We start from the raw sequence: 20,640 nt of genomic DNA, 5'->3' as shown, positions 1-20,640 counted from the left end.
CTTTGTCTCCAACTTTCTGGAATCCCACGATGCCTGACTGAAGCCACAGAGCACATGAGTTTGATCGAATCATCACAATGACAGATGACTAAATTGAACCAGAAGAAAGGGGCCTCTGCTCAGTACCCCATCGCTAAAAATCCCTGCTTATGCCACTTTAAATGGCCATTACTTCACAAGAGAGCACCTTAACAACATGAAAACTGTTAAAACAACAAACACTGAAAGCACTGAAGACAACCATTAGTGTCCAAGAATAAATGGATATGTGATGTCTGACGACAGGAAGCTTTTCCATTCCCAGTTATAGTATTGTGGCGAGCGAGTGTGAGAATGACAAGTAGCGACCAATGAGCCGGTCGCTACAGTATAATGTACGTATGATTTATTCTAAGTTGAATTTGTAGTGCAACATCTGTTTGAATGATTTGAGAAGTGGTGTTTGATAGATAACAGACAGACAGGGATTAATACAAATGCCATCTTCTCAAGTTAAAGTATTAGAAATGTACCCAGTATTTTCTGAGCTGGCCTGCACCCGAGCAGTCTTTTTTGTCCTTCCCTGTAGCTCTGACTGAGTCCCACTTGCTTAACTGAAACACTGAACTGTGTGAATTGATCATGAACTACAGGTGCTGTCTCTTTGACAAACATGCCAAACTCCAACACTGTATTACATTCCCCAGCAAAAAAAAAAAAAGAGACTTGGATCATAGAAATGACCAGATTGTTTCACGAAGTGACTCAGTTCATTTCACTTAAAGATAAATTTGTTCTTTTGAACTAACGAAAGACTCAACAAACCATGCAAGATGCTCAACCAAAAACATCAGATACCCTCTGCAATAAGTTGGAATGACGGATGCCGCTGATGGATATGAAAGCTCCTTGTGGGCGAAGGGTTCTACCCAAAGTCCAGCACTCTTTGAAACAGTTTCTTGAGAGGAAAGAAAAGAATGAATGTGATTAATTATTAACTGTCAGAGCCACAAGCCAAGATAAGGTTCATACATGAATTAATGGCAAATAGTAAAATATCGAAAGTGACCAAGCCCCTCCATGGGATGTATCAAAGTAATGAGGAAATGGCTGAGATCAAGAAGTCCTACAACTGGTTGGATAAGGCTGATGATTTCAAAACAAGAACAGGCCCAGAGCAGCAGAATAGAGGCTTGTTCAATGTTTTTTTAATATGCCTTTTTATAGTGTTTTCCACATAACATGCCTCATTTATTTGTTGGCTGCTGTAATTTTTCTTGATTAATAATGTAATTTGATAACCAAATTCTAATCAAGTCAACATTAGTCCCAAGTGAATGTCCGTGCCAGAGGTGATGAAATGTCATATGGTTGTTCTTGTTATGTCATGTTCACAAGAACGTGAGGTTACCATGAAATGGACCTTTGACAACCTGAATGTTTGTACCAAATTGGAAGAAATTCACTCAGTAACCTGGATCTTTGACCACAAAATTCTGATCAGTTCATTTGTCAGTCGGAGTGAAATTCCCATAATGATTTATTGAAATATGTTCACAAGAATAAGGAGGGAAGAAAACATGCCTCCGCCACCGGCATTGAAGATATCCATAATTTGACTGTTTTAGATATATCAGCAGAAGTACCAATAACTCTTTCTTACATGCCTTCAAGTCACTGCTTGTTGCATATAATCAACCACTAATATCCATTTCAAATTCACAAACTCATCAATTAAAGTAGCATCTGCTCTCAATATGGCTGGAGATGTGAGACAGTCTTAATAATAGTGTGCAGACAGGCTTTCAGAATTGAGAATTTAAGGTTTTATTTATAACATACACGTTTCTTTACAACCATGTAACAGTGGACTGTTTTGCAATGAGTCACTACAATAAATACTGTTTGGGAATACAAGGGGTAAGATATGAAAATATAGGTAATGTAATGGGCACATGGAAGTCTAGCTACAAAATAGGTCATCTGATTTCCATCAGGATTCACATGCTCACAACTTTAAGAAAAACTATCTAGCAAATAAATGTGGTACAAAAAAGACATCAGGAATAACTGTATCACAAATTGTGGCTGGATGTATAAATACAGACAGAACACAGAGGGAGAAGGCACATAAATCAGCCTTTTGTTGAGGATTACACATGGGAATGGATCAGCTAAGTTTCAGTCCATGAATAGACATTGGAATGAAGCAGCTACATCTAATGCTACTAGACCATCTGTCAACAAAGTAATAACTAGTTCAGTGTTCCATCTTTTAAAAAGTGGGTATTAATAAGAGTGCTCTTCAGCTTAAAACCATATCCATCACTGTATTTCTCAATATACTATGATACTACGACTTCTTACAACCTTTGCTGCTCAGATGAATGAGTCTAGGTCAAGAAGGAAAACACTCGAGCTTCAAGAGAAAAGACTAGTGAGGATAGCAAAAGACTTGCTCTGTGGTGTAGATTAAATACACTTGTTAATACTGCTCTGAAGGTGAAGGTCACCACTAGTAGTCAATGCCCTGGTCGCTGTATTGGGCGCTGTAGTTGTCATGGAAACCTCCTTGGTACTCCTCCTCCTGGAACTCGGCCTGATAGTCACTGTCGCTGATCTCAGAGCCGTTGGTGCCAGTGCCCTGACTACCATTAGTGTGGATGACTGGCTCTGTCGGGGGAGCGCAGTACTTGGGGTCATAGACCTGTCGACCCAGACCGTAAACACTCATGCCCCTCTGGGACGCCACCTTGTTGGTGCCCATCTGAAGGGAGATGGTGGAGTTGTCCAGTGGCTGTTGCGCCACCTTCTGGTCAAAGATGTCTCTTCTGGTACCCGGAGCCGACATGCCCGCCTGCAGGAAACCAAGTAGTGCCACAAATTTTACAACATGATGAAAGCACAACAGTATTAAATGCTCTGTTCTAGCAGAATGAAAGTTCCCTCTAGGAATGTTCATGATTCATCAACGATGTATATTATTCGTCAGTCATACCACTCAAGGTCAATTAATACAAATTTTGGGGGTAATGTCACATTATTTCACACCAGTTTTAAGAGCCAGTATACGTCCTTATGTAATAAATCATCATTGTAGATGGTCTTATTCTAGTCTTAATGACCACTCAAATCACTTATATGCAGCTTCTTTCTCTATCACACATCTTTCATTCACCTCTGTCACACTTCAGTATGTGGAATGATGGAGATGGGGATCAAACTGACGACCTTCTGGTTGTGGACGCACTCTTAACTCCTGAACCACATCTCATTAAAAATAAAATCTTTCAACTGGCTGTGGCTCAGGAGAGATAAATGAATAAAGTTCTCACTTTCTACTGTTTGTCTCGCATTCGGTGCTATGAAGGTTAGAGTAATACGTTTTAAAGGTGTTCATCTTGCACCATAAACAATGTGATTTTTTTTACACATCTTATGTCGCTTTCAATAGTGGGGGCTCATTGAAAACAAAGAGCCGCATGGAGGCAAAATCAAACCAAAACTTTTTTCATCTATAGATAAACAAATAATTTTATTTTTTAAATTTAAATCAATCTCTGCTTATAGCGGTTTCTTCTCTGTCCCATAAGAAAAGCATTGAAAGAGGACTGGGTTTTAACCTGGCTTGCTCCTTTGTTGGTTCCCATCTGCAGGCTGATGGTGGTCTGGTCAAAGGGCTTGTCAGTGTGAGTCTTTGGATCATACAGGTGCCTTCTGGTTCCATAAGCAGTCATTCCAGCCTGACTTGCACACTTGTTTGTTCCCATCTGAGGACAAAAAGCCAGCATTAGGATCTCACCAAATCATTCAGCATTTGATCTGATGGCTGTCTATGTAAAATGAACCTATAATGAACCACTGACATTTAATTTCAATAGGTGTGCTGCCACAATAACTTCTCCGTGGGGACATCTCCCAAAAAATATCCCAGCTCGAGAGATGATACATTCTGAATGCTCACAAACTGGGGTCTTGCAGAACCATAAATTACTGATTGGTTTTAGTATGCTAGCCTTTAATGCACCATTGTTATACAAGTGGCTATATATAGTGCAGCTCTAGAGATTTTATAACATATAGACCAATGAAGTTTGTTTGATGCCCATTGTTGCACAAAACAATATTAGGCACATACAAACAATGTGACCATTGCACTATTGATGAATCAGCAGTCATTTGCTTTTTCTTCCCTTGGAAGGATTTGAACTTGCCGTAGAGATGGAAATCACAATATTCTGGGGGAACTTTTTGCCTGGGAAAGTTCTTGGGTATTTAACTAAGTATCCTCTGAGTTTTGGTGGAAAAGCATTCTGTCATGGCTGGGTTCTGATTTAAATAGAACTTTGACTTTAAGTATTACCATAGATTGATTGTAACAGAGACGAATGTGTCTATAAGGAAAATGTTGAGTCTATTTGTTAGGTGCTTATATTAGCTATTACTAGGGATGCAGGATATATCGGTCAGATATATTATCGATAATGAGAACTTTATATTATGTATTTTTCAGAATCGGAAATTATCGCAGATAAAACATCCGATAAACCTTGTCGCGCTCATGACGTCATTAATCTATTTCTGTCCATACCAGTGTGATACGATTAAATCAGAACAAAAAACTGTGTTGCCATTGTGGAAGTTTTTCACACTTTGAGCGTGACTTTAGGATTACAATTTGCAACAAATGTGCGAATTGAAAAACAAGAAAAACTTTAACAAAAGGGGGGGAAAAGGTCAAAACGAGTGTCACTGCAGCGATGCCGCTAGGGAACTCTGAGTCAGCTCTGTGCAGCAGGCAGGAGCTATATCAGCACCGTCTTCCTCCCCACCAGCCTTTGGAGAGCCTCCAGCTACCGTCTACATTCTGCCAACCGTGCCAACACTGCTTGCGTGGAGCCCCACATTGGGTGCCCCTTGTGGCAATAGACAATGCCACCTGGGTCTCTCACACACAGCCAGAGATGGTGCTGGTACTTTTCGTCATCTTTATTAAAGTCACCAGGTTAAAACATAAGTTTACAAACTCAAACTTAAAGCTGCTGGCGACTTACTTTGCAGCTCAGTATTTTATCTGAATTTCTATTTTAATACATTGACATTATTTGAGATGTCAAAATATTTAAATTTAGGTTCTATTGAAGGAGAAATGTTCCTCTTTTCCTTTTCTGATGTACTTCAGTAAAAAACTAAAATAACACTCAGAGCTGAGTCAGAGATCTTTTTGTTTATCCATCACTAGCTATTACACAACATGAGCTTAAAGTATTTAATTCTTAAGATACCAGTTAATATGTGGGCCTCAAGACCAACTTAATCACCAACACATAGTTACCTGCAGTCCAATGACACACTGACCAGCCTTGATCTTCTCATCGTCAAAATGTCGAGCTTGTTTGTCTGCGTATTTCACCCCAATATCCATCTTTGAGTCCATACCTTTGGTCTTTGCCTGACAGAAAGAATATGGTCATCAGAATAATGCGACACTCAATTTTTGTCCAATAAGAAGAAAGATGTGTTCTTCAGTAGACAATGACCCTCTATACTGTATGTTCACTCACCATGTTTACCAGTGCGAGCAGTGTGGTCTGGACTTGAGTCAGGTTCCCATTTTCAAATAGATCATTGGCTTCGAAGATGTCGTTGGGCTTAAGACCATAAGCCAGGATGGCTGTGATGAAATTCCCAAGGTTTTCCAGCTGCAGAGAGCAACAGAGAAAAGTGTGACTCATGAGCGATGGAACGGTGTCTCCTGAACAAAGGCAGGACCAAGCAACAAGAGCACATATAAAGCTGTTAGTAAAAAGCTATGAAAATACCATGAGTGAGTCAATTTTCATTAGAGAGTGATGTGCAATAACTTTTTTTAAAGAAGCTGAATCATCTTTATGAAGTGGACCTGTGAGTTGTTTTAAATTGAAACCCATGGATTACTACCCGCTCAAAACAGGTATTACCTTGTGCCAGTTCAACTGTGAATGGTTGGTTTTCTTGACTGAACCCGGTCGTATCTTATTAATCAGTCTGAAGGAAGGAAAACAAGTATGAGAACATGTTAGTGGGATACATTTGAACACAATTTCTGCCACCAGACATTGGCCCGTGACTGAATCATGTGGTGTGACGCTAACACAGCAAAATGTTGCCATCTATGCAATTTTGAATCGTAACACCAAAGCCAGCAAAAACACACATGCAAACATCGAATACACAGAGGACTTACTCGCAGAGGATGACTCCATCCTTTAACCCCTTCTGGAAGTTCTCTCCAATAGTCATTCCTGTCACCTCCTCAATCCAGAAACGCAGTTCCTCCTCCTTTTGTGGGTCATATTTCTGAGCAATCTGAAAGATAAAATATAATTTCAAGTCTGCATTCCATTTTGTAAGTAAATCCATCTGTATACAAAATACAAAATAAATGATCCACTTTGCAAATCAACCCCTCTATGATGAAAGGCAAGTGAAATATGAGTGAATGAAATAAGGCATCAGAAGGGAAAGGTATATCTTGCATGCACTGTGTATTCACAAATCTGTCAATGCTAACTTTTTTATTTTGTAATAATGACACTTGATAATGACTTCTTCATGGTGTCATTTATAACATCTGATGATGAATGATTGAATTAGCTAAATAAGGTATAGATTGTGGCTCCAATGTTAAAGATTTCAAAACTTGATGCGTAACCATATGATCATGAATTGATTTTGATACAAACATGCTTCTACAAATATTAACAAGAGCGGCTGGCGCTATCTCCCTCAGGGTGGCAACATTCAAAAGTTTCCACCCTGCCCTCCAATGTGGCTATTAGGAATATGTGTTTAAATGAGTCAATGCCGCTTACTCATTAATACTCATATTCCTTGCAGCAGAGGGAGAGGTGGAGGGAGGGCTGCAATTTTCAAATCTAACCTATCGATAGACCCTTGACCTAAACAAAGTTGTAGCTCATTTGAGAGCCTCATCCTCAGCTTTATACATGCACGCAGGATATTACAAAAAAAAAACAGTTCAGCATGTTATTACATTTCAATTATATAATTTTCACCTAACCTAGAAAGATAGTCTAGATAACTCACAAGAAAGCCCTCTGGAATGCCAGATTATCCTATTATTCATTATTAATAGAACAACATTTAAAAACAACTCAAGGTTCTTCTTCAGCACTGCAGCCAGGCTGATGGTGAATCATAATCCTATACTGATCCAATCTATTCATTTACCTCTTGAACACTTCTTCAAAAATACAATTTTAACCATCACAGACAAACAAACACCACCTCCTCCTCCTTGTGAAAAGCAGAGGTACACTGTCTAGTCCAGTGGCCTTAGAAACAAGTGTAGCACCAGAGTATCTATCTAAACCAACAACATGTCTAGTGGACCCTATTGCGACTCAACTTTTAAGGAAGTTTTTCCTTTAATTGACTGTTATCAACTCAATAACCAGCTACGCACTGCACTAAAAAGTCCTTACCTGACCCAGATGTTTTAGCTATATCTAGACCTATATCAATTATCTCATTAATTTCTAAAATCATCAAAAAAAGCTGTTGCTAAACAAGTATGAAACTATTTGCACAGTAGTGACGGGATACTAAATGCTCCTCTAAGATAAAGCTTTTACATAGAGCTGGTTTATGTGACTATGAAGCTGATGAGCGCATGGGGGAAAAAGCATACTTTAAAACCCATGACTTCCAATTTGTGGTAAATAACTCAACACTTCCTTTCTTCTCTGAGCCGTATCACTGAAATCTCAACACACACATCTTAACAATCCATAATTACACTCAGAAAACATTGGACATCGACTGTGCATTTCAAAAATGTTTATAAGTAAGAAGTTGTTTAAATCAACTGATTTTTTCTCAAATTTCACAGTCAAATACCTAATGATATAAAAGTTATTCCCATGCATCCAACACCTGTATCTCCAGCTGTCACTGTTCACTTACATAGAAAGTAGAGGATATCTGCTTATGATGAGGATAACTCAAAGGAGAAGTAAATTAGAAAGAACATCATTAAACATATTTCAAATAAAGACAACAATTTGGACAATTCCCAGAATCGCTTAATTAAAAGGCATGCCATAATGAGAATAGGGCTGCAGAATTTCTGCAGACTTATATATTATAAGACTTATATATTAGGTGGCAATTCCGAGAAAGCCTGTGGAAACTCTGGAGTCTCTTACTCTAACATTTGCGTTCACACATACTCTCCACCAGAGAAACTATGGAGACTCAGATTCAGTGCATGTCTGAAGGCAGCTTTAATTGCAGAGTTTCCTACCTTAAGAAGGGGGGAAACTATTGGGAAAAATCTGGATCAAACCTGACTGATTTACTGACTGACTTATTGCTGCAGCTCTTACCAAAACCACAATCTGTGTTATGCTCACGACTACTATCATGATAACACCACGAACTATTTCATCATGACTCAGCTGCTCTTGTTTGGTATTAGTATCAATACAAAAATTGGTAATTTAGGAAAAAATGTTGGACATTTTATGTTGGTGGATTTTGAAAACACATTTTTCACTTTTCTTCTCCTAGCAGCAGTTATTTTGGAGGAGCAGTGCCAAGAACTCTCAGAAAGAAAAGTCAGGCATTGGAAAAAGGGATGTAATTCTCTTGATGAAACCATTAAAATTAGCTTCTGAGGAAAAACTCTTGAATCTTACAATTTGTGTAAACTTGAATTGAAAACCCGATTTCATCTTTGTACCTAAAGACATTTCCTGATGAGCGCACAATACTGCACACACTTGGAAAATAGATTAAATTAAGTCATTGCTACTGGCAATACAATTATAAGAGTGCACAATCAGGGGTTGCATAGTTTGAGTCAGGGATTTAGCTACATGGCTCAACCAGGCTGAAACACTGAGTATGATAACAAAATCACCCAAATACAGTGGTTAATCAATATGAAGCTGATTGGCATTGGTCATATCATACATGACTGAGTGCTGAACCAAGTATGAGCCAACAGAGAGGCCACTATTCATTAATATGTAACCACCTCTCCAGCTATAACAACACTCCACATACCACACACTGTGGTAAGGGGAGCCATGTTATCAACTCGGAGTAGAAAAACAGAAGCAACAAGTACATACCAGGAGATAAGAATAGATTTTGGACTTCAACTGGCACACCAACAGGAACTGTGCTGACAGGCCGATGGCCAATATTCAGTTTTTACCATTATGTCATTAAAGCAGGATGAATATAACATGGTAAAATTCACACTTATCTACTCACTACTATGCCAATGGAGGGGTGAGTGAACTGTTTGAGTCCCCAAAACACTTTGGAGTATCAGTGGTAAACAGTGTTGCAGTCAAATCCAATGAAATTGAAGTTACTAATAATACATTTTTCAATTTTGCTTGTGTGGTGTCATCCAAGTGTTCACATTCATATTTGACTCAAAATGGCGTCGTTTACACCATGTGTTGTTTTTAAAAGATGTCTGATATCCTCATCGGAGCTGCGCTCCTGGTCACAAGCACACACAAGCTCTAGCCAAAGGTCACATATGGGGTTGGCAGGGTTCGCGTTAGCATTGGTTGCAGTCTTTAGGCATAAGACATGGTGTAAATGACGCAGTTTCAGGTTGAATAGGAATGTCAGCACATTGGATGACACCACAAGAGAACTATGGAGGTATGTTATGTTTTTTTCTGTTGTTTCTATTACATTTGAAAAATGAATCCCCAGTTACTTCAATTGTACTCAACCTTTCTAAATGTAAAAGCTATTTAATTTGCAGGAAATTATGTATTATGTTTGTAGTAGGCAACTGCTAAAATGTTTGAGGGATTATTATATTAAAAGCTGCAAAATGGCACTTCTAACTTCGTTAAACCTGCTGCTGTCATGAAAACTGATACAAGCAAACACTTTACTACTCTACTCTATACAGACTAGAAAAGAAGAATGCTGGCAGAGTGGAGAAGCTGTGACGTGTGTCGAAAGTAAGACATGTGTCATCCTGTGCCACTGCACTTGACTTATAACATTTCATACAACCACTTCAGTGAAAAGGTGTATTTAATGTTTATATTTCTTTATTCTCTTGTCTACCTTGTTCTGAGGTGCCTGCTGCTGTAACAATTGAATTTCTCCGGTGTGTGGCTCAATAAAGTTTGATCTTATCTGAAATAAAATCAGCTCCACTGCACTGAGGCGCATTGCTCCGCTAGTCAACAAGTGACTCTGCTCCTATGATGTTTTTTAAATCGTTCACACTTAGAACTGATCTTTATAAAAACCTGCTGAATTTATATTTATGTTGGATATATCATCAATCTAAGTTGTTGGGCTGGTGGCCAATAGGAAAATTCTAGCATATCAACCAATCCTAATCTAAATGTAAACTGTCGAACTAGAGAGTCGCTAAAAGAAGGAGAGAGCTTTGAGTGATTGTGGAGAATCAGTAGGTAAAAGGCTGCTGTAATAAAGAAAATATCTAAATTAACGGGATGGATACAGAGCAGTAAAAAAAACACAAACACTTGCTAACCGAAAGCAATAAATACATTTGGGTCCGTAACTTTTCAGCCAGTGTCAGCCTACGGTCTTCTCCAATGCTTCTTACATTCTGCTTTCACTTGCAAGCTATCCCGATGGCATCTTTATATTTTTAGTTTTATTTGATCAAACGTAGCTCTCAGAATTTAATTAAATACAGGCCTTACTCATTACAGTCCTTTTAGTCACCATTAGTCTATCTATGTACTTCAGTATGATGCAATTTGGTCCTCTGTCAGGAGATCAGCGTTTCAGCTCTGCCTTGTTGAGCATCAGTTACAACCAAGTTGTCTTTACCTCTCTGCCAACCCCTCACACTCAAAAATCAGTTTCCTGGATGCAACAGCCAGTTGCCCACCCACTGGTTAAGAGAACAAAAGGGGGTGAAAACAAACAGAAGAAATCTGTAGTATTGTCTGCTGTCTGCTGATCACACTAAATCTCATCATACCTTTACAAAAAGAGGAAATCCATTACATCAGGTCATCGCTAGTGTCTGGTAGAAAATGTACAGCATTGAGAAAATGGATAAAAAAAAAAAACTGTATATGTACAAACTAAACCACAAAGATTTACAAAACTGAGATAAAACTTCCATTTGTAACAAAAGCAACAATCTAAAATAGTGAATTAAATAACGCTCCCAGCTATAAAAGCAGCGGACTGAGATCTCTGATTTACTAGACTTGAGCCAGAAAGTGCTGTCATCCCACCCCTGCCCCGTGGTTGACTGACTCTCTATCTCTGCAGCCAAAAGCTCTTTTTACCAAAAGAAAATCCGATCCTCATTTTCCAACCCTAAAAACACTCTTCTCCATATTTTCCAACCTCCTTGACCCCCCAGTCCCCCTCCTCATTCCACCCTTATAGCAAGTCACTTTGTCAACTACTTTACAAAAAAAATAGATGACATACGCTCCTCGTTTTAAAACATTCTGTGCGCGTTGCACGTGTTGCAAATTTACTTTGCCACCAACTTCATCTTGATCCCCTTCTCTTTCACCTCTCTGTCTCCCAATCAAGTTTTTACCCTGGTAACCTTCCCCCGCCAACCACCTGCCCCCTTAACCCCATCCATTGTCACATTCTCCAGTCTATTGCTCCCAACCTTCTTCCCTTTCTCACACATCTCATTAACACTTCCCTGTCAACTGCCTGTTTCCCTAAAGGCCGAATTATAGTACTGCGACTGGAACTGCGGCTGGCCAAGCAGTTGCATCGACCGACTCTTTTTGGTTTATGGTTCCCCAAGCGTTGCGCGTGTTGCAAAGCAATGGAAATGCGAATCCGGAAAGGATGAAGATAGCAGACCAATCACAGCCTTGCAGGCTGCGTGAGGCTCACGTAGCTTTGTCGTATAGTTAGAAAACTTGACGGACACATGCAAGCCGCAACAGGGGGTATGCAAGCACGCAAGAGGCACGTTGCGTGTCTTGCATGCTTGCTAGCCTGCGTAAAAAACGACTATAAATCGGCCTTAACTCTCTCAAGAGGTCTGTTTTCAAGGCATGCCACTCAACTGAGACTGCCATCCTTGCTGTCTCTGAGCAGCTTCACACTGCTAGAGCAGCCTCTCTCTACTCTGTCCTTATCCTTCTGGACCTTTCTGATGCATTTGACACAGAGAAACACTAGTTCCTTATTTCTGAGGTAAGAGTTCCGATATACATCTACATAAATTAATCTTTACAGAAGCTCTGGGTATTGCTCGTCACTGCTCTACTTCTATGGAGTTTCTCATAACACAGAGACCATTGTACACCCCTAAAGCCTGAAACATGCTTCTGCGTTTTCACGGGCCCGTAAGCGCAAGAGCCCTTCCGGGTCCCTAACGTGCTTATGTATCCCTTTTTACGTGCTTACGGGCGTCGCCCCATTTTTCTAAAATTTACGGCAAAGCTCCGCAAGCTCACTCAGCCCGCAAGGCTGTGATTGGTCTGCTCTACATCTCTTCGGAGCTGCATTTCTGGTTTCATGCCCCATAATACAGGCAGAAACAACGGAAGATTTTAAAAAGAAGAATGGACAACTGTTCGGTTGGAATCGTGAATACACTCTCTGCCATGGTTCACCGTATGTTTGTAATGGAGAACACGACTGGTAGAAGGTAAATAAACAGTCAACAACGATTGCCACACCCACAAAGAAAAGGCTTCTCTCAGGTTGTCTTCGACAAAAGCATTACTCCGCCTAGTGTTCTGGCGCGGAATTTTGTAAGACGCGCAACGGTTGGGGAAGCATGAATGACAACGAGTCTTGCGCCACAGCGGCGTGAAAAGACGCAGAAGCATGTTTCAGGCTTAAGGAGTGGGGGCGGAAAGGACAACAACCATCATAGCTGCTGTCACTATATAATTGCTAACTGGAGGTGTATACTACTGTTCGAAAGCTTGGTGACATAAATGCTCATAAGCTATACCAGGAATTATCTTTACATGGCACTGTGTTCCAAAGCCCACTAAATCTCTAAATATTGCTTTTTCCGCTTCAGAGGACTTTTTTTCACCATACATAACACAAGTGGTTCACAAATACTAAGTGTTTATCATTTCCAAGCAAAAATGTAAAAACTCTTACATTCTTAATTTAAACTCATTAACAGGTTTATTTCACAAAGCATTTCTAAGGGTGAGCTACAACTTACTCCTAGCTTAAACACATCTACTATCAAGGCTTGAAGCACAATCAAAAGCCAACTAAGCAGAGTAAAAACAGCCCAGGGGATTGGGTACTGATCAAGGGGTTTGTGCTAAAGAATTTCAGGAATGTGATGTGCACAGCTCAGAGAGGAGCATGGATTACTGATCATGCATTGTGCAATGGAACACAGATGGGCCCCTGCCTGTCCTATACCTTTTGTTTTATGCACTCTTTGACAGAGGACATTTCACTGCAATAAATGGAGCACATGTTGTGCAGGAAAACCAGTCATTACAATTTGGAGACAAATTTAGAACCCCTGTTGCCTTGAAATGGAAAACAGGAGTTTGAATCTCTAAATCAAGAATTCGGTTGGATGTATCCAGCTTCATATTCGAACAATGAGAGGCCAAGAGTGAACACAGGACACAGGATTTAAGCATTTTTTTTTTTTCAATTGAAGTTCAAGTGCACTTAACTAATAAAGCACACTGTTGTGATTTATGCTGTTGAAAATATTAAAATGTTGGCAGCAGGGCTGTGTGATAATCTCAAATACCAAGAGAGAATATTTTATATAGCCTACATATAATGATACCTATAATTTCAGTATAGTTTACTATTCTTCAACATGAAATTGTGTATCCATCACCATACTGTTTGAAATGACTCTTAGACAAGTACTATAAGAGGTGAGTGGTAATTGAGTATTTTAAAGATATGGTCTGCAACATACATTTGCAAAGTATAATTTCTGGTCCCTGAAAGACTGCCAGGTGTACACAAGCAAAGTTTTAACTTGGCTGCCCTGAACAAACTTGTTCTGTGTCACATTCACTCAAAGTGAGCATCTTCATTATCAAAGCAGAGTCGTCCAAGTCTGCTAAGCGATTAATCTAAGAATCAAGACATTTCCACACCTCTAACCTTCACTCTTCTCTATCATCTTGATGCAAATTTCTTGCCTGCAATCGTGTTGAAGAAAGAAAGAGTTGTCAAAATGAAAAAAATATGATCTGTTACAGAGCCTAATACGATACCATAGACGCTTTTCTCTTGTCACACATTATATATTATTATATGACATCTATCTAGAGCCTATCCTATCCTGTCCTATCTAGCAGTGGTATGTTTTGATCAATTTCCATATTCTCTTCAAATGTAATTATGGTTTAAAATGAATAAGATCGCTTTTACAATACATAGGTGGACGCAAGTTGATGTTAACACAAGCAGTTCTACATACATTTTCCTCTGGACAACGTGTAAATGGCAAAATTCCATCAACAATAGTACATTGGATCTAGTATGTGGAACAGATCCCTTGGAACAGCACCAGCTAAACTGAAGCGGATCTGATGACACTCATTGAAACTCCTTGCTCAGAAACCTTTACCAACATACAACTGTTCCCCAAGATTATGTCAGCATACAATTGGCAGTTAAAAGTTCAGTCCCTCCCTAGGAAACAGTCACAATCAATTTCATGCAAAAAAAATCAATTTAGTGGAGCTTCTATTCAGTCATGATATTGTGGATGTCCCATTGGTTTCTGAGAACAGTTACCAAGTGGACTTTGTGGTTAGATTGTTTTCTCAATGGCTTTTGCCAAGGTCAAGACTAAGCTTTGAGAGCCTCTCTAGTTAAGCTCTACACATAACAGAAAATCATATGCAAATTTGCGCCAGTAACGCACAAATAACCAATGTGGTTTAAGAAGTTTGTACTACTTTTTTTCAAAAGCTACATAATTCAAATTCTGATCGTCCCATTTTATATTTCTTAAGATGAGCATCTTAAATGATTGATTTGATAGGACTGGAAGAATGATGAATGATTCTCCTGTAACTGTTTTGGTATCGATAGAAGAGTCCTCAGTGTCTGTGAGTTGTTGGAAAAACTAATGATTTTAGGTCACAGACACACTTAAACAATCTTTAATACGTTATTTGTGAGAGCTGATTTGCCTGCGGATAGATCCACTACAACTGATGGTCAACACTGGATATGAAAGGGAGCTGCACATATGTTTTCTCCTGAGCTTCAACAACAGATCTGTTATTGAGAGAGCTAACTGAATATTTAGTTTTTTTCCTTCATCTGAATGTCAGTACACAAGAGTCACGAGTGCATCCAAATCATTTTGCACATTAGCACTGTAATTTTCTCTCATATATGGAGTGAGATGCTGCCCTGCAGAACACCGCCTTTGTTAAGGACGGCAGCTTGGCAAATATATGAGGCTGACAAATACATTAACTATCTACATCAAACACAGATGACACTGGAATCATCCACTAATCTATGTGTTCAGAGACGAAAGAACTCATTTCCCAAGTGGCAGTTCTACTCCTGAAAGTTCAGATGAGTCACTTCCTGTCGGGGGAATATTTTCCAGTGACCTTTCACATGCTTGAGATTTCAATGGAATGACCACTAACAGACAAATCTACTGTATTACTTCTTCATCACTCTTCTGTTTCTCTTCTAGCCTGTCATTTCAGTTCTGTCTAAAATACCAGAGAAGGCTTGACTTGAAAATAGTGCAGCTTTATACAAAAGACACAAAAAGAAGCAAGCAGCATGCTTGTATGAAGCTCTAATAAAGTGGTTAGTTGCTTGACTAATGATACATGTTGTAAAAGGGATGGAGGAAAAATTTTAAGAGACTTGACTACATTGTGCATCAAGTATAAGTATAAAAATGTCTAAGATCAAAAGTATGACTTTTCTCAGGCTGCGATGCAACTTAAAGGGCCCATATTTTATACTTTTTGGGGATTTAACTTCAGGTACAAGTACCCCGAAAATGATAAATCAGTGGTTTAAAGTCGAAAATACTGCTGCAAAGTGTATTTCCATGTCTTGTCGTCTGCCTCTCTCTGGATTCGCAGAGAGAACAGACTGTTTACACATCCCTCTTGAGCCCCTCCTCTGATTGGCTGACTGCACTCTGAATGGCACGCTACTGGGCCTATCACCGGTCTCATTCTGGCGCATTCACTCTGGTAAACACAGCTGAAAGTTGTTATGTTTGCAGCTATAGAAGACCAGCCACATATTTCCAGGCGGTAACACTAGGATGTTTCTGGACTGTAAGTTACACCATCCTCATGTTTGTTCAAGTTTTATCAGGACAGCCGGCCAATGTAGGAGTAACGTCCAAAGTGACAGTACGGAGTTTCAGTCCCGAGTTACAGTAGGGAGTTTCAGTCAGAGTAACGTCTACGTTACTCAGTACTGAACAGAGCAAAACTGCACGTCAGAAGAAATAAAGCATAACCTCTGGTCTCGAAAAGTAACATTCTTTGGAGGAATATGCACCATCTCCCATCCTTCCATCCCTCCACGCTGCAGTGTTTCTCCAGTGTTGTTTGTTGTGGTTAGCCTGTGGTAGCTAACAAGCTGCTAGCTAAGCAACATGTCTGCTTGGGTTCACATTCGGTGTGGAGGGATGGAGGTTGATGTGACGGGGAGCGGGGGTGGGTGGTTTGGAGGCTGGACTGGTACCTGCTGGGTGGGGCTTAGCGACGAGTGCGATCCCGAATGAGGGGGAGGAAGTGCGAAATAAGACTCTCATAACATATTTCTTAGAATGGACTGAGTGAAATAGTCGGCAGACTGTTATAATGCTTTGATGGTCCCTACTGACCCCCTTCAAGTTATTACGGATAGCAAATGCCCAGAAAATGTGTTTTACACATTATGGGCCCTTAATGTATGCAAAAGAGACATAAATGCCATGGCTGCCTAATGGCAATTTTGATAAATGATTTAACATGTATGGAATCGATTAAGAGCAGAAATGCTTAATGTTCTGCTGCAAGAAGAAAGATCAAAACTATTGTCCTATGATCATTTTAAGCGTGAAGGTTCATATTTCAATTTTGGCTTTTAGAAATGTTTGTACATTGATATTATACTAACAAACAATTTCAAGTTGAGGTAAATTGCTTTAAAGGTTATGATGTTAAACTGCGCATGTGCAGAAACATCAAACTTCATGACAAAGAATACTTCTGTTGTGGTAAATACATGTATGTTTTTTGTTCTGAAACCTAATGCACTTAGGGCAGTTCTTTTAACATGGGGTCATATCAGTGTGTCCATATTCCAGGAGCAAGCCACAAGTTCAGTAAAGTTGGCAAGATATTCACAGATTCGGACTTCCCGGATCAATAAGTCATAAGCAAAACGTTGTTAAAGCACAAACGCTGCATAATTCCCACCATAGCAATGTGGACAACGGGATACAGGCCAGTTATCATCAATATGAGTTGTCCTCCATGATGGACACATAACATTGGCGTCTACGTGTAGCTTGCTGAGAAACGAGTGTGCAGGGACTGTCTACAGAGTGCAACACCGAAAAGAGATATTACAAAAATATTCAGTAACCTCACCGTAATACTGTATATTCTCACGACAATCATGTCACAGGCCCATGGAGTCCTGCTGACTATGCTAAAATACAAAGTTAAAAAAAATGTAATTTATCATAATTTTGGGAAATATTTTGTAGGGAACATATTCAATAACTTTACTGTAATACTGTATATTCTCATAAAAATAATGTCAGAGGTCCAGGGAGTCCTGATGGCTATGCTACAGAACCAAGTTTGGAAAAATTGTGTATGGAAATATTTGGAAATATTTATTATGGAAACTATTCAATAACGTCACTGTAGTAATGTATATTCTCTATCTGTGACATGATTTTGGTATACATTATACCAAAATCATGTCACAGATCCAGGGTCTCCTGATGGCTATGGTACACTAATAAGTTTGGTGAAAAGTGATTATGCGAAATTTTTTGAAATATTAAATATAAATATTATTCAATAACTTCCCTGTAATACTTTATAATACTTTTATATAACATCGGTCTAATACTGAATATTCACCCCAAAATCATGTCACATATCCAGGGTCTCATGCTGACTACTAATAGTAAATATTAATATTATTCAATAAGTTCGGTCTCATACTATATATTGTCACCAAAATCACGTCACAGATTCAGGGAGTCCGTCAGACTATGCTACAGTACTAAATTTGGGAAAAGGTGATTTTGGATAATTTGGGGAAATATTTGTTGTGAATATTATTCAATAACTTCTGTTTAATAGTGTATATTGTCACCAAAATCATGTCACAGATCCAGGGTCTCCTGCTGGCTATGCTAGAGTACAGGTAAGTTATTGAATAATATTCATATTTAATATTTCCCAAAATTATACCATACCACATTTTCCAAAACTTAGTACTGAAGCATAGTCAACCAGACTCCCTGGCCATGTGCCATTATTTTCGTGAGAATATTCACTATTACAGTGAAGCTATTGAATAATTTCCCTAAAGAATATTTCCAAAAATTACGATAAAGGACATTTTAAAAACCTTTGTACTGTAGAATAGTCAGAAGGACTCCCTGGACCTGTGACATGATTGTCGTGAGAATATACAGTATTATGGTGAGGTTATTGAATATTTGTGTAATATCTCTTTTCTGTGTTGCACTTTGTAGACGGTCCCTGTGAACTCGTTTCTCAGCAAGCTGTACGCAGACAACAATATTATTTGTCCATCACGGAGGACGACTCATATTGATTAAAACTGGCCTGTAGCAAGTTGTCCACATTACTACGGTGGTAAAAATGCAGCGTAAGTGCTTTAACAACGTTTCGCTTATGACTTATGATCCAGGAAGACGGAATCTGTGAATAGTTGCCAACTCTCCTGAACTCCAGCCACACACCAGCAGCTGGTGCAGAAACCTTCCTCCGCAAACAATGAGTTCATATAGAAACTGCGTCATAACAAACACCGTTTAGTGTTTAAACGACGTTAGACTGTGCATTATAACATCACAATAACTGCGTTAAATCCTTAAATACGGTTAAACTTGCTCTCTTGAACTAATCCAAGAAAGGAGGAGATTATATTTTGTCAGTCCGGTGTGTTGAATATTCACTGTAAACACGCTTTACTGGTCTGCAGCAGGTCTGCAGCCGTTAGCTCACATTTTAGACAATAGTCGCTGGAGCGATCTTTAACTTGTCCCAGACGCCATTCAACTCTGCACAGAGGCCTGAAGCAGAACCTCCGCATCATTAAAAGTGCACATTCCAGTCGGCTCTCTTTGTTTGCCAGTTGTTACATTTGGAGGTTAATCTCTACTCAGTGTGCCTGTGTTCTCTTTCTGTATATCAGTGAACAGCCGAGCTGAGAGAGGCAGAGGGGAAAATCGGGAAAGTCGGGAAAGTTTACTCATCGTGTGCTTCAGGCGAGCGGACATAAAAGAGGCGCCGTGCCGAATAAAGCAGTGTTGCTTTTCTCAAAGTGGAGAGAGACCGAGAGGAAACTGGTCGAGTGTGAGAAGTTAAAAACGCACACGCAAAGCCCCTGGTTTCCCTCTCAGACAAAGGGGTAAAAGTCGCTTACTTTGCTTCTGACTTCAGCAGACAATCCGTAGGCTGGGCCCTTGTTGAAACTAGTCATTTTGTTGGTTTGTCCCGCGTGAAGCCAGAGGAATATCCTGAGCTACAGTGGAACGTAGAGCCGTGTGTAGAAGAGTCCTCTCAGGCAGCAGCTGGCGGACACTTCTACTGCAGACAATTCCGTGGAGTTTACGGAGAGGATGGTCTCACACAGGAAAGAGGGGCTCACACTGTGGGACATTTCAGTGTTTGCTGAAAAAACAGTCAAATGATTGACGCAGACGAAGCAGCCAATCAAAGAAGTCGATTTGTCTCGGGGCCACTCCCTCTCCAGATGCTCTCCACCACAGAAGTAAGCGTCTGAAGAGACAGTACAACACTGAGCCACAATTATTTATAACAACATGAACGCACTTAAACTAGGCATGGATGAACTGCAGAGGTGTGCGTAAGGGTTTGATTTCTTCAGGCAAACATGTCAGAGAAATCGACGAAATCAGGAGGAGTTTGGTTGAATGAGATGATCAATTAATTATCAATAAAACCGGAAATATAAGGTAACATTTTCAAATATTTAATTTCTTAAAGAATGTGTAATTTCTGCCTTTGGTCTATAAAAGTTGTTTAATGTCATTTACATGGGTGTATGTATGCATATGTATGAATTCAAGACTCAAAAGGAAGAGCTGAAGGGGCCAAAGAGGCCCAACGCTTGTGGTGGGCTCGGACACACCAGATGACCAGGAGATCGTACTTATTTATGAATCAGAGCAAGACACCAACACGAAACTGACAACGCAGACAAGTCACAGACACTCTTGTGTGTACATCTTTGTAGAGAATGCTTGATAGAACATAATTACCCCTAGCACACCTCACAGCTTCGTAAGAACTTGTTGAAAACCAAGGAGTACTGGCCACCATGTACTCAACCTCATGGAAAACAATAGGGGTCTTGAAGATGGAGAAACCCAAGCTTTGTGTTTTTTACAAACATGTGTTTGATTGCATGCGGTCCTGC

At 39.6% G+C, this 20,640-nt stretch overlaps 1 protein-coding gene across 1 annotated transcript; it reads right to left on the bottom strand.

The window, feature by feature from the left end:
* Positions 1-1,782: 1,782 nt before the first annotated feature.
* Positions 1,783-19,868, bottom strand: cnn3a (calponin 3, acidic a). The gene is made up of 7 exons (XM_062379314.1): positions 19,624-19,868; positions 6,206-6,327; positions 5,940-6,006; positions 5,544-5,681; positions 5,315-5,431; positions 3,603-3,749; positions 1,783-2,836 (listed from the first exon to the last, which is right to left on the bottom strand). Exons 1-7 carry the CDS (start codon positions 19,678-19,680, stop codon positions 2,495-2,497), a joined length of 990 nt encoding a protein of 329 aa, XP_062235298.1. The 5' UTR covers positions 19,681-19,868; the 3' UTR covers positions 1,783-2,494.
* Between the last annotated feature and the right edge of the window lie 772 nt (positions 19,869-20,640).

This window comes from Platichthys flesus, chromosome 21 (assembly GCF_949316205.1).
Source record: "Platichthys flesus chromosome 21, fPlaFle2.1, whole genome shotgun sequence".
Taxonomy (NCBI): domain Eukaryota; kingdom Metazoa; phylum Chordata; class Actinopteri; order Pleuronectiformes; family Pleuronectidae; genus Platichthys; species Platichthys flesus.
This window is presented reverse-complemented; position numbering and strand designations above follow the sequence as displayed.